This window comes from Ranitomeya imitator, chromosome 5 (assembly GCF_032444005.1).
Source record: "Ranitomeya imitator isolate aRanImi1 chromosome 5, aRanImi1.pri, whole genome shotgun sequence".
NCBI lineage: Eukaryota > Metazoa > Chordata > Amphibia > Anura > Dendrobatidae > Ranitomeya > Ranitomeya imitator.
In genome coordinates this window covers 9,930,277-9,943,107 of record NC_091286.1, presented here as the reverse complement: position 1 = coordinate 9,943,107, position 12,831 = coordinate 9,930,277, and the positions used below count along the sequence as shown (strand labels likewise).

The following is a 12,831-nucleotide window of genomic DNA, read 5'->3' as shown; positions in this document are numbered from 1 at the left end:
CCAGGTAGCTGCCCCCCCCACCTGTCTGCCCCCCAGGTAGCTGCCCCCCCACCTGTCTGCCCCCCAGGTATCTGCCCCCCACCTGTCTGCTCCCCAGGTATCTGCCCCCCACCTGTCTGCTTCCCAGGTATCTGCCCCCCACCTGTCTGCTCCCCAGGTATCTACCCCCCCACCTGTCTGCCCCCCAGGTATCTGCCCCCCCACCTGTCTGCTTCCCAGGTATCTGCCCCCCACCTGTCTGCCCCCAGTTATCTGCCCCCCACCTGTCTGCTCCCTAGGTATCTGCCCCCCACCTGTCTACCCCCCAGGTATCTGCCCCCCCACCTGTCTGCCCCCCAGGTATCTGCCCCTATCTGTCTGCCCCCCAGGTAGCTGCCCCCCTACCTGTCTGCCCCCAAGGTATCTGCCCCCCACCTGTCTGCCCCCCAGGTATCTGCCCCCCACCTGTCTGCCCCCCAGGTATCTGCCCCCCCAGGTAGCTGCCCCCCCACCTGTCTGCCCCCCAGGTATCTGCCCCCCACCTGTCTGTCCCCAGGTATCTGCCCCCCACCTGTCTGTTTCCCAGGTATCTGCCCCCCACCTGTCTGCTCCCCAGGTATCTACCCCCCCACCTGTCTGCCCCCCCACCTGTCTGCTTCCCAGGTATCTGCCCCCCACCTGTCTGCCCCCAGTTATCTGCCCCCCACCTGTCTGCTCCCCAGGTATCTGACCCCCACCTGTCTGCTTCCCAGGTATCTGCCCCCCACCTGTCTGCCCCCCAGGTATCTGCCCCCCCACCTGTCTGCCCCCCAGGTATCTGCCCCTATCTGTCTGCCCCCCAGGTAGCTGCCCCCCTACCTGTCTTCTCCCCAGGTAGCTGCCCCCCACCTGTCTGCTCCCCAGGTATCTGCCCCCCACCTGTCTGCCCCCAGGTATCTGCCCCCCACCTGTCTGCTCCCCAGGTATCTGCCCCCCACCTGTCTGCCCCTCAGGTATCTGCCCCCACCAGGAGCCGGCATAATGCGGGGTGAGGCCGACCCCTGTTCTGTGCGGACCCCTCTCCGCGCGGAGATTTGGGGGGACACAGAGGAGGAGACAGCGGAGCCCCGCCCGGGCTGGATCCTCTAATTGGTCCTGGGGGAGGCCCTGGATTTGGGGGGCTGCTCCTCTGCAGATCGCATCGTGTAATTGGTCCTGAGCCTCTTCATATAAACTGGAGGGGAGCGGAGAGCGCAGAGGAGGCGGCAGAGGAGGCAGCGGAGGAGGCCGAGCAGCGGCAGAGGAGGAGGCTGAGCGGCGGCAGAGGAGGAGGCTGAGCGGCGGCAGCGGAGGAGGCTGAGCAGCCGCAGAACTTCTTCTCCAGCACGGGATTAACTCCTTCACTCCCAAGTGACGCTCTGGATACCGCGATGTGTGAACCTGCGGCTGCTCGGGATTAACCCCTCCAGGGCGGCACGTCCGGGGGCTGCCTGGTTAACCCCTCCGTCTCCGGGGCCGCAGGTTGATGCCGGCTGCCTGCGGCGCCCCCCGGTCCTGGATGCCTGAGCGGCTGCGGGGAGCGGCGGACACTTGTTGCGGGGTCTGCGCTGCGGGGTCGCGGCTCCGGGCAGTGGATTACTTGGCGCAGATCTGCAGGGATCCGGTGTGAGGACCGCAGGAGGGGCTGCCGGGGTCGGGGCTCTGGGCAGCACTTCGGTGGAGTTGATGGATGCGGCGGAGACTCGGAGGAGCCTGGGATCCGTTCTCTGAGCCCGGCCAGGGCTGCTGGATGCTGCGGGGGCTGCGCGGAGCCCGGGGGTCGCCGAGGATGGAGATATTGTGGCTTCTCTTCCTGTCTCTGCTCCCCGGATCCAGCAGGGGACAAGGCGCGTACGGTAAGCGGCGACCGGGAGGCGGGGAGAGGGGAGAAGGGAGATGAACAACCGGGGAGAAGGGAGAGGAGCAGCCGGGGAGAGGAGGAGAGGAACAACCGGGGAGAGGAGGAGAGGAACAACCGGGGAGAGGAGGAGAGGAACAACCGGGGAGAGGAATAGCCGGTGAGAGGAGAGGAACAACCGGGGAGAAGGGAGAGGAGCAACCGGGGAGAGGAGGAGAGGAACAACCGGGGAGAAGGGAGAGGAGCAGCCGGGGAGAGGAGGAGAGGAACAACCGGGGAGAAGGGAGAGGAGCAGCCGGGGAGAGGAGGAGAGGAACAACCGGGGAGAGGACAGAGGAACAACCGGGGAGAAGGGAGAGGAGCAGCCGGGGAGAGGAGGAGAGGAGCAACCGGAGAGAGGAGAGAGGAACAACCGGGGAGAAGGGAGAGGAGCAGCCGGTGAGAGGAGGAGAGGAACAACCGGAGAGAGGAGGAGAGGAACAACCGGAGAGAGGACAGAGGAACAACCGGGGAGAGGAGGAGAGGAACAACCGGAGAGAGGAGGAGAGGAACAACCGGAGAGAGGACAGAGGAACAACCGGGGAGAGGAGAGAGGAACAACCGGGGAGAGGAATAGCCGGGAGAGGAGCAGCCAGGAGAGGAGAGAGGAACAGCCGGGAAGAGGAGAGAGGAACAGCCGGGAAGAGGAGAGAGGAACAGCCAGAGGAGAGGAGAGAGGAGCGAGGAACAGCCGGGGAGAGGAAGAGAGGAGCAGCCAGGCAGAGGAGCAGCCGGGGAGAGGAGAGGAACAGCCGGGGAGAGGAGGAGAGGAACAGCCAGGGTGAGGAGAGAGGAACAGCCGGGAGAGGAAAGAGGAGCAGCCAGGGAGAGGAGGAGAGGAACAGCCGGGGAGAGAAGAGGAACAGCCGGGGAGAGGTGGAGAGGAACAGCCAGGGTGAGGAGAGAGGAGCAGCTGGGGTGAGGGTAGAGGAGAGAGGAGCAGCCGGGAAGCGGAGGAAAGGAGCAGCCAAGGTTAGAGGAGATGGGAACAGCTGGGAAGAGGAGGAGAGGAGCAGCCGGGGAGAGGAGAGAGGAGCAAACGGGGAGAGTAGCAGCTGGGGAGAGGGGAGAGGAGCAGTCGGGGAGAGGTTAGTGGAGATAGGAACAGCTGGGAAGAGAAGGAGAGGAGCAGCCGGGGAGAGGAGCAGCTGGGGAGAGGAGAGTGGAGCAGCCGGGGAAAATAGCAGCCAGGGAGAGGCATGAAGAGAGAGGAACAGGCAGGGAGAGGAGAAGAGCAGCCGGTGAGTGAGGAAAGGGAGCAGCTGGGGATAGGAGAGAGGAGCAACCAGGGAGAGGAGTAGAGGGGACAGGAGAGCATCTGGGGAGAAGGAAGAGTAGCAGCCGGGGAAAGTGGAGCCTCATGTACAGGGATTCTCTCCTCTCACCCTTTGGGTGGACGTTTGTTCTCTGCCCCTAGGAGACCCCCAGATATATCTGTAACTGTGCCCCCTGCTCTCCTGTCTAGAAGTGTTGGTGCCCACCATACCACAAGAGCTGTGCCCTCTGATCTGCTGTCCGAAAGTGTCTGTGCCCCTCGCCCCACAGCCCTGTGCCCCTTGTATCACAGTTTTGTTCCCTCCCAACAAAGCTCTGTGCCCTCCATACCATACCCCTGCTCTCCTGTCTGGGAGTGTCGATGCCCCTTGTACCACAAGAGCTGTGCCTCTCGCTCTCCTGTCTGGAAGTGTATGTGCGGGTCTACACCACAGCTCTGTGCCCCCCCTTACCACAGCTCTGTGCCCCCCTTACCACAGCTCTGTGCCCCCCCTTACCACAGCTCTGTGCCCCCCTTACCACAGCTCTGTGCCCCCCTTACCACAGCTCTGTGACTGGTCTGTATAATATACTAAAGTATATAATATAATGGTCCGTGTGCTGTACTGGTCTATATGCTGTACTAGTGTATATAATATAATGGTCCGTGTGCTGTACTGTTCTACATACTGTACTGGTTTGTATATCGCGCTGGTCTGTATATCGCGCTGGTCTGTATATCGCGCTGGTCTGTATACCGCGATGGTCTATATATGGCGCTGGGCTGTGTACTGCAGTGCTCTGTATAATGCATTGGTTTGTATATCGCGCTGGTTTGTATACGCCCTGGGCTGTATACCGCACTGTTCTATATATTGCGCTGCTCTATATACCGCACTGGTCTGTACACCACACTGGTCTGTATACAGCACTGGGCTGTGTGCTGCATTGGTTTGTATACCACACTGGGCTGTGCATCATTACAGATGGTCAGTGCAGGAGGTGTAATAAATGAGCTGTAGTCTGCAGTATACGGTGCTGTTATCTGTCCTGCACTGGTCATTATGCTGTGTTCATTATCCCGGGCTGCCGTCCTGTAATAGGCCGATGTGTATGATGAGAGGATACAGCAGCGGTGCAGGTCAGCGCTCTATGTAGTGTATTATAATCCTGCACTTTGCTGTAATCTCCAGTTTAATATTCTGTCTTTTGGTCACCGTTCTGTCATTTATGATATACATTATTAGACTGTAACAAATGATAATCTCCAGTATAATACATCTGCACCATGCTGCAGTATTAATACTGAGCCATCACTTACGTGTATACTGCTGTCTGCCACGGAGCGCGGTATATGTATATATATATATATATATGTATATATATATATATATATATAATATGTGACGGCAGAGTGGAGCTGGACTGTAATAAGCGATAATAATGACTGTATGATCGTCTCTGGTATATAAGTGCTGCGATAGCGCGCCCGTCACCCCTACACGATTATATTCCAGGACTGACTGCACAGGGCCGAGGGTGACAGCAGATGAGGTGTAGGGATGCTGGGGTGTAATAAACTATCATCTACAGTATAATAACCAGGAGCACGACGTCCACTGTGTGAATGATATGATACAAGTTTAATAACATTTTCTGCCTTTATTCTGCAGCAGGTGAAGCTAGAGCTATAATCTACAGATGATAATCAGACGCTAGCGATTATACAGTATGGAAGTGATACCCTGTATCGTTATATCTGCACCTTCTACAGACGTTCAGGGCAGGAGACGCTGGAGCAGATGTGGTGTAATATACATATAATATATATATCGCCAATATGATAATACTGCCATGTGCTGCTCCCTTGTTACCGTATATACCGCAGTACTGTCTCCTGTGCGATATGTGTCCTTACAGGACAGCCGGCGATTACGGAGAGGGAGCCGAGGACTGGACTGTAATAAGTTATTATCTGAGGATTCACAACCGTCTGCAGCCGGCAGAGCGACGACATATTGTGTTCTGTGCCCGATACTTTACTGCTACATTCAATATCCTACATACCCCGGACTATATACCTGTGTACATGGTGATAAGGCAGGAGGAGCGCTGCCGTGCTGTAATAAACTATCATTGTCAGGATAATTATACCCCACTGATCTGTAGTCACCAGTGTAATAGTAATGCTGTGATATATTCTACCGCACACTATGTTATATACTGCTCTATAGAGTCCAGGGCTGTATACAGCTGTGGCCAAAAGTCCTGAGACGGACGCACTTTTTGATTTTCACATGTTGCAGTTTAAGTGTTTTTCTTTCTTTTAGTCGGATGTTTCTATGGTTACAGATGAATAATTCTAAACATTCCAAAAGTTGTTACACTTTTATTGACAAATACATGAAGTTTCTGTAAATAAATATTCTCCAGATTTCTACCCCTTATGCTCCACACTCCTGCCCCTTATGCTCCACACTCCTGCCCCTTATTCTCCACACTCCTGCCCCTTATTCTCCACACTCCTGCCCCTTATTCTCCACACTCCTGCCCATTATTCTCCACACTCCTGCCTCTTATTCTCCACACTCCTGCCCCTTATTCTCCACACTCCTGCCCATTATTCTCCAGACTCCTGCCCCTTATTCTCCAGACTACTGCTCCTTATTCTCCACACTCCTGCCCCTTATTCTCCACACTCCTGACACTTATTCTCCACACTCCTGCCCCTTATTCTCCACACTCCTGCCCCTTATTCTCCACACTCCTGACCCTTATTCTCCACACTCCTGCCCCTTATGCTCCACACTCCTGCCCCTTATTCTCCACACTCCTGCCCCTTATTCTCCACACTCCTGCCCCTTATTCTCCACACTCCTGACCCTTATTCTCCACACTCCTGCCCCTTATGCTCCACACTCCTGCCCCTTATTCTCCACACTCCTGCCCCTTATTCTCCACACTCCTGCCCCTTATTCTCCACACTCCTGACACTTATTCTCCACACTCCTGCCCTTTATTCTCCACACTCCTGACCCTTATTCTCCACACTCCTGCCCCTTATTCTCCACACTCCTGCCCCTTATGCTCCACACTCCTGCCCCTTATTCTCCACACTCCTGCCCCTTATTCTCCACACTCCTGCCCCTTATTCTCCACACTCCTGCCTCTTATTCTCCACGCTCCTGCCTCTTATTCCGCACACTCCTGCCCCTTATTCTCAACACTCCTGCCCCTTATTCTCCACACTCCTGCCCCTTATTCTCCACACTCCTGCCCCTTATTCTCCACACTCCTGCCTCTTATTCTCCACGCTCCTGCCTCTTATTCCCCACACTCCTGCCCCTTATTCTCCACACTCCTGCCCCTTATTCTCCACACTCCTGCCCCTTATTCTCCACACTCCTGCCTCTTATTCCCCACACTCCTGCCCCTTATTCTCCACACTCCTGCCCCTTATTCTCCACACTCCTGCCTCTTATTCCCCACACTCCTGCCCTTTATTCTCCACACTCTTGCCCCTTATTCTCCAGACTCCTGTCCCTTATTCTCCACATTCCTGCCCCTTATTCTCCACACTCCTGTCCCTTATTCTCCACACTCCTGCCCCCTATTCTCCACACTCCTGCCCCTTATTCTCCACACTCCTGCCCATTATTCTCCACACTCCTGCCCCCTATTCTCCACACTCCTGCCCCTTATTCTCCACACTCCTGCCCCTTATTCTCCACACTCCTGACCCTTATTCTCCACACTCCTGCCCCTTATTCTCCACACTCCTGCCCCTTATTCTCCACACTCCTGCCCCTTATTCTCCACACTTCCGCCTCTTATTCTCCACGCTCCCGCCTCTTATTCTCCAGACTCCTGCCCTTTATTCTCCACACTCTTGCCCCTTATTCTCCAGACTCCTGTCCCTTCTTCTCCACACTCCTGCCCCTTATTCTCCACACTCCTGTCCCTTATTCTCCACACTCCTGCCCCCTATTCTCCACATTCCTGCCCCTTATTCTCCAGACTCCTGCCTCTTATTCTCCAGACTCCTGCCCCCTATTCTCCACACTCCTGACCCTTATTCTCCACACTCCTGCCTCTTATTCTCCAGACTCCTGCCCCTTATTCTCCACACTCCTGCCCCTTATTCTCCACACTCCTGCCCCTTATTCTCCACACTCCTGTCCCCTATTCTCCACACTCCTGCCCCTTATCCTCCACACTCCTGCCTCTTATTCTCCAGACTCCTGCCCCTTATTCTTCACACTCCTGCCCATTATTCTCCACACTCCTGCCCCCTATTATCCACACTCCTGACCCTTATTCTCCACACTCCTGCCCCTTATTCTCCAGACTCCTGCCTCTTATTCTCCACACTCCTGCCCCTTATTCTCCACACTCCTGCCCCTTATCCTCCACACTCCTGACCCTTATTCTCCACACTCCTGACCCTTATTCTCCACACTCCTGCCCCTTATCCTCCACACTCCTGCCTCTTATTCTCCAGACTCCTGCCCCTTATTCTCCACATTCCTGCCCCTTATTCTCCACACTCCTGCCCCTTATTCTCCACACTCCTGACCCTTATTCTCCACACTCCTGCCCCTTATTCTCCAGACTCCTGCCCCTTATTCTCCAGACTCCTGCCCCTTATTCTCCACACTCCTGCCCCTTATTCTCCACACTCCTGCCCCTTATTCTCCACACTCCTGCTCTTTATTCTCCAGACTCCTGCCCCTTATTCTCCACACTCCTGCCCCTTATTCTCCACACTCCTGCCCCTTATTCTCCAGACTCCTGCCCCTTATTCTCTACACTCCTGCACCTTATTCTCCACACTCCTGCCTCTTATTCTCCACACTCCTGCCCCTTATTCTCCAGACTCCTGCCCTTTATTCTCCAGACTCCTGCCCCTTATTCTCCACACTCCTGCCCCTTATTATCCACACTCCTGCCCCTTATTCTCCACACTCCTGCCCCCTATTATCCACACTCCTGCTCTTTATTCTCCACACTCCTGCCCCTTATTCTCCACACTCCTGCCCCATATTCTCCACACTCCTGCCCCATATTCTCCACACTCCTGCCCCTTATTCTCCACACTCCTGCCCCTTATTCCCCACACTCCTGCCCCTTATTCTCCATACTCCTGCCCCTTATTCTCCACACTCCCGCCCCATATTCTCCACACTCCCGCCCCTTATTCTCCACACTCCTGCCCCTTATTCTCCACACTCCTGCCCCTTATTCCCCACACTCCTGCCCCTTATTCCCCACACTCCTGCCCCTTATTCTCCACACTTCTGCCTCTTATTCCCCACACTCCTGCCCCTTATTCTCCAAACTCCTGCCCCCTATTCTCCACACTCCTGCCCCTTATTCTCCACACTCCTGCCCCATATTCTCCACACTCCTGCCCCTTATTCTCCACACTCCTGCCCCTTATTCTCCAGACTCCTGCCCCCTATTCTCCACACTCCTGCCCCTTATTCTCCACACTCCTGCCCCTTATTCTCCACACTCCTGCCCCTTATTCTCCAGACTCCTGCCCCCTATTCTCCACACTCCTGCCCCTTATTCTCCAGACTCCTGCCCCCTATTCTCCACACTCCTGCCCCTTATTCTCCACACTCCTGCCCCTTATTCTCCACACTCCTGCCCCTTATTCTCCACACTCCTGCCCCTTATTGTCCACACTCCCGCCCTTTATTCTCCACACTCATGCCCCCTATTCTCCACACATTGTGAGTGACCCCTCTATGTATAGGGCTTCTCTTCCATGGAGGGGGATCACTCACAATGTGCGGGGGCTTCTCATCCACAGTGTGCACGTGTGAGGCTGTTAGTTTCATGTGTGGGGACCCGTGGTCAGTCTGGGCATTGTGGTCCATGTCCGGTCTGTGAACCTCGGATGTCTTCATTCAGACTAAAAGGACAGAATTTTGGTTCCATAAATGAGTGCGGTACACAGGCCTGTGCTACTCCTGCAGCGCTCCTTGTGTATTTATTAGCGCCCTAGCCACTTACTTCTAACATCTCGTCACCTTGCCAAAACCAACAATGTAAAGAGTGACGAGTAAAAAATCGCATGTGTGAAACCAGCCTTAAAGGGAACCTGTCACCCCGAAAATCGCGGGTGAGGTAATCCCACCGCCATCAGGGGCTTATGTACAGCATTCTGTAATGCATTCTGTAATGCTGTAGATAAGCCCCCGATGTTACCTGAAAAAGGAGAAAAAGACGTTATATTATACTCACCCATGGGTGGTCCCGCTGCTGGTCCGGTCGGATGGGCGTCTCCGGTCCGCTCCGGCGCCTCCCATCTTCTTTCCATGACGTCCTCTTCTGATCTTCAGCCACGGCTCCGGCGCAGGCGTACTTTGCTCTGCCCTGTTGAGGGCAGACAAAGTACTGCAGTGCGCAGGCGTCGAGCCTCTGACCTTTCCGGCGCCTGCGCACTGCAGTACTATCCTCTGCCCTCAAGAGGGCAGAGCAAAGTACGCCTGCGCCGGAGCCGTGGCTGAAGATCAGAAGAGGACGTCATGGAAAGAAGACAGGAGGCGCCGGAGCGGACCGGAGACGCCCATCTGACCTGACCAGCAGCGGGACCACCCCTGGGTGAGTATAATATAACCTCTTTTTCTCCTTTTTCAGGTAACATCGGGGGCTTATCTACAGCATTACAGAATGCATTCCAGAATGCTGCAGATAAGCCCCTGATGCCGGTGGGATTACCTCACCCGCGATTTTCGGGGTGACAAGTTCCCTTTAAAGGGGTGTCTCATCAGAGACTGCCCCTTTTACAATGTCCCCTGGATGACTTCATGTTCCTGCTCTAAGCATCTCTGGAAAACAGGTAACTTTTCCAGGGGGTAAACTGCTGCCAGCCAGAAATGTAGAATTAGATGGCGGCCATTAGATGACCATTCTTTATCCCACTCCACATTTTGGCTTCAAAAACGGCCACATGAAGCCCCCTGAGAGCCACAGACCAGACAGACCCTTCCTGTGGGTTACGGGAACGTCATTCTCTCGGCGGCGAGAGCTGCGACTCTGTCATCCGTGAGCGCAGGTCTGAGCTGCTGCTTATTAGAGGTGACAGGAGGAGGACCTGGATGGATGTGATGGAGGGGATCAGATCACCGACGGATCAGCACTGCACACAATCCGCTGATCAACAACAGCGACATCTTCAGGCTGAAAGACGAATTACACTCAAGAGAAGAAAATCAGACAGCGCCTATAACTGGGCGAGCTTCTGGGGCTTGTAGGTTTAGATTTACTCTTAGTCTAGAAGAAAAGTTCTGATGGACCTTCATTTCACCATTTTTAGGATGTGCTTGCTGTCAGTGAATGAGAACATGTTACAGTAGAATTCTCCCCCCAGGCTTGTGAGTGACGGTGCTGTCAACCTCTGAGCCCGGGCAGTCGGCATTAGAGAGACGTCACCCTGGTGTAGCACGCCTCACATATAACATGGCGCTGACTCGCTTGTCGGTCTGGGTGCGGAGATCTACGTTATATTATGTGGCGTGAGAGCAGAATCCGGCAGCGGCAAACAGACTCTTCTGGGCTGAAGATCTGCGTTAGTGGATGAGACCAGGCTGCACCCATGGGGATCGCTCTCAGGCTCTGGGCTGAGTGTTACAGTTGTATCCTGAGCACTGATCACAGATCTTGTACCTTGCTACAATGTATCACTCCTTTAACTGCAGGTGTAAACAGAACCTTATGGAGCCTTCCCATTGCGTTTTGTCGCCCATTTGTTGGTCCCATCGGGGCTTACATCCGAACTCCCCTCCAAATGTGTGCGATGACAGGGCAATAAACTATAATAGTGCCAAAAGAGTGAACATGCCCTCTGACGTGCATCATTTTCGGGTGTATACGCTTACTGGAGGCGGACACCCAGACGCAGTCTGCTACACCTGAATCCCATTTTGTAGGGGATTTTGGACGCTAGCCCCGATGGGACCAACGAATGGGTGACAAATCGCAAGGTGAAAGCTCCCTAAGGCTACGTTCACATTTGCGTTGTGCGGTGCTGCGTCGGCGACGCAACGCACAACGCAAACAAGATCGCACGCAAAACGCATTGTTTTGTGACGCATGCGTCCTTTTTTGGCATGATTTTGGACGCAAAAAAAATGCAACTTGCTGCGTCCTCTGCGTCCTCTGCGCCCTGACGCTTGCGCCAAAAAAGACGCATGCGTCACAAAACGCAATACAACGCATGTCCGTGCGCCCCCATGTAAAATATAGGGGCGCATGACGCATGCGTCGCTATGCGTCGCCGAACCTGCGCCCGACGCAACGCAAATGTGAACGTAGCCTAAGGTGTCTGACATTTTACTGGAGAGAAGCACAGCACGTTACCACGCAACATGGAAACTAGAAAAGAGCGAGTCGACTCTCAGGACCCTAGACAGCAGCCGAGTCAGTATTCTTTGTCCTCCTTATGAGAGTCCTGCGGACCCCTTACTACCTGATGGCATCACTGGCGCCATCTCTGATTAGTCGTAAGATGACATCACAACGATGACATCACACCAACCCACAAACCAGGAGAGGCGCCAGGGATTCGAGCAGGTAGGAGGTGGCCCGCAGGGTTCTTATCTGGCTCCAAATCAATTCCCTCATATCTACAGGAAATGCGTCAGAAAATCCTTCCACGTAGATAAGGTAGATTGGATATAGTCCAGCTGCGCAGATTTCACAGGGTTATTATTCCGCTGCTGTAACTAAGGCAGCGATTTACATGGGACTGCTGTATCAGTCCTTCCTGTGTTTACTATGGTGACTCCGGGGTTGAATCAGTGAGAGAGAAGTTCCCAGGAAAAAGCGAAGCAGCCAGTGACGAATGGAAACAGGACGAAGCAATGAAGGCTGGGGGTGGAGGACAATGGGGGTTTGTTATGAGCTGCAGTGAGAGGGAAAGTCTGCCGGACCCTGTGACCACCAGGGATCTCAGGGACAGTAAGCGGCCATTGTATGACACTACCCCGTGACCCTGCAGGGTCGTGCCATAAATCTCTTCCTGTTACCCTGACAAGCGTCCTGGGAGGCATTCAGTTCGTCCACATTTTATTTCTTTTTTGAAACTCTAAATCTCTTAAGAAAGGTGACGACTTATAGGGGATCTACAATAAGTGATTCAGTGCTGGTCCGGTGTTAGCTGAGTGCTTTATATCAGTGCAGTCCCTCTGTACCGGTCCCCCAGAGCCATGCGGAAACACATGTGTGCCTAGCCCCTAAATGCAATGACCGGCCCCTAAATACACTGACCGGCCCCTAAATATACACACCTGCCCCTAAAACAATGACCGGCCCCTAAATACACTGACCTGCCCCTAAATACAATGACCGGCCCCTAAATACACTGACCTGCCCCTAAATACACTGACCGGTCCCTAATTACACTGACCGGCCCCTAAATATACACACCTGCCCCTAATACAATGACCGTCCCCTAAATACAATGACCGGCCCCTAAATACACTGACCTGCCCCTAAATACAATGACCGGCCCCTAAATACACTGACTGGCCCCTAAATACAATGCCCAACCCTTATATACACTTATCTGCCCCTGAATACACTGACCTACCACTGAATACACTGACCGGCCCCTAAATACACTGACCGGCCCCTAAATACAATGCCCAACCCTTATATACACTTATGTGCCC

General features: G+C 54.4%; 1 protein-coding gene across 3 annotated transcripts in view; it reads left to right on the top strand.

Moving 5' to 3' along the window:
- Positions 1–1,508: 1,508 nt before the first annotated feature.
- MDGA1 (MAM domain containing glycosylphosphatidylinositol anchor 1) overlaps positions 1,509–12,831 on the top strand; it is a 404,144-nt gene continuing 392,821 nt past the window's right edge. For 2 of the 3 annotated variants that reach the window (XM_069768296.1, XM_069768295.1), the window contains exon 1: positions 1,548–1,853. In XM_069768296.1, coding sequence (XP_069624397.1) covers positions 1,688–1,853 — 166 coding nt within the window. In that variant the 5' untranslated portion in view covers positions 1,548–1,687. Of the gene's footprint in view, positions 1,854–12,831 lie in introns of all 3 variants that reach the window. The other variant, XM_069768297.1, reaches the window with a different exon arrangement.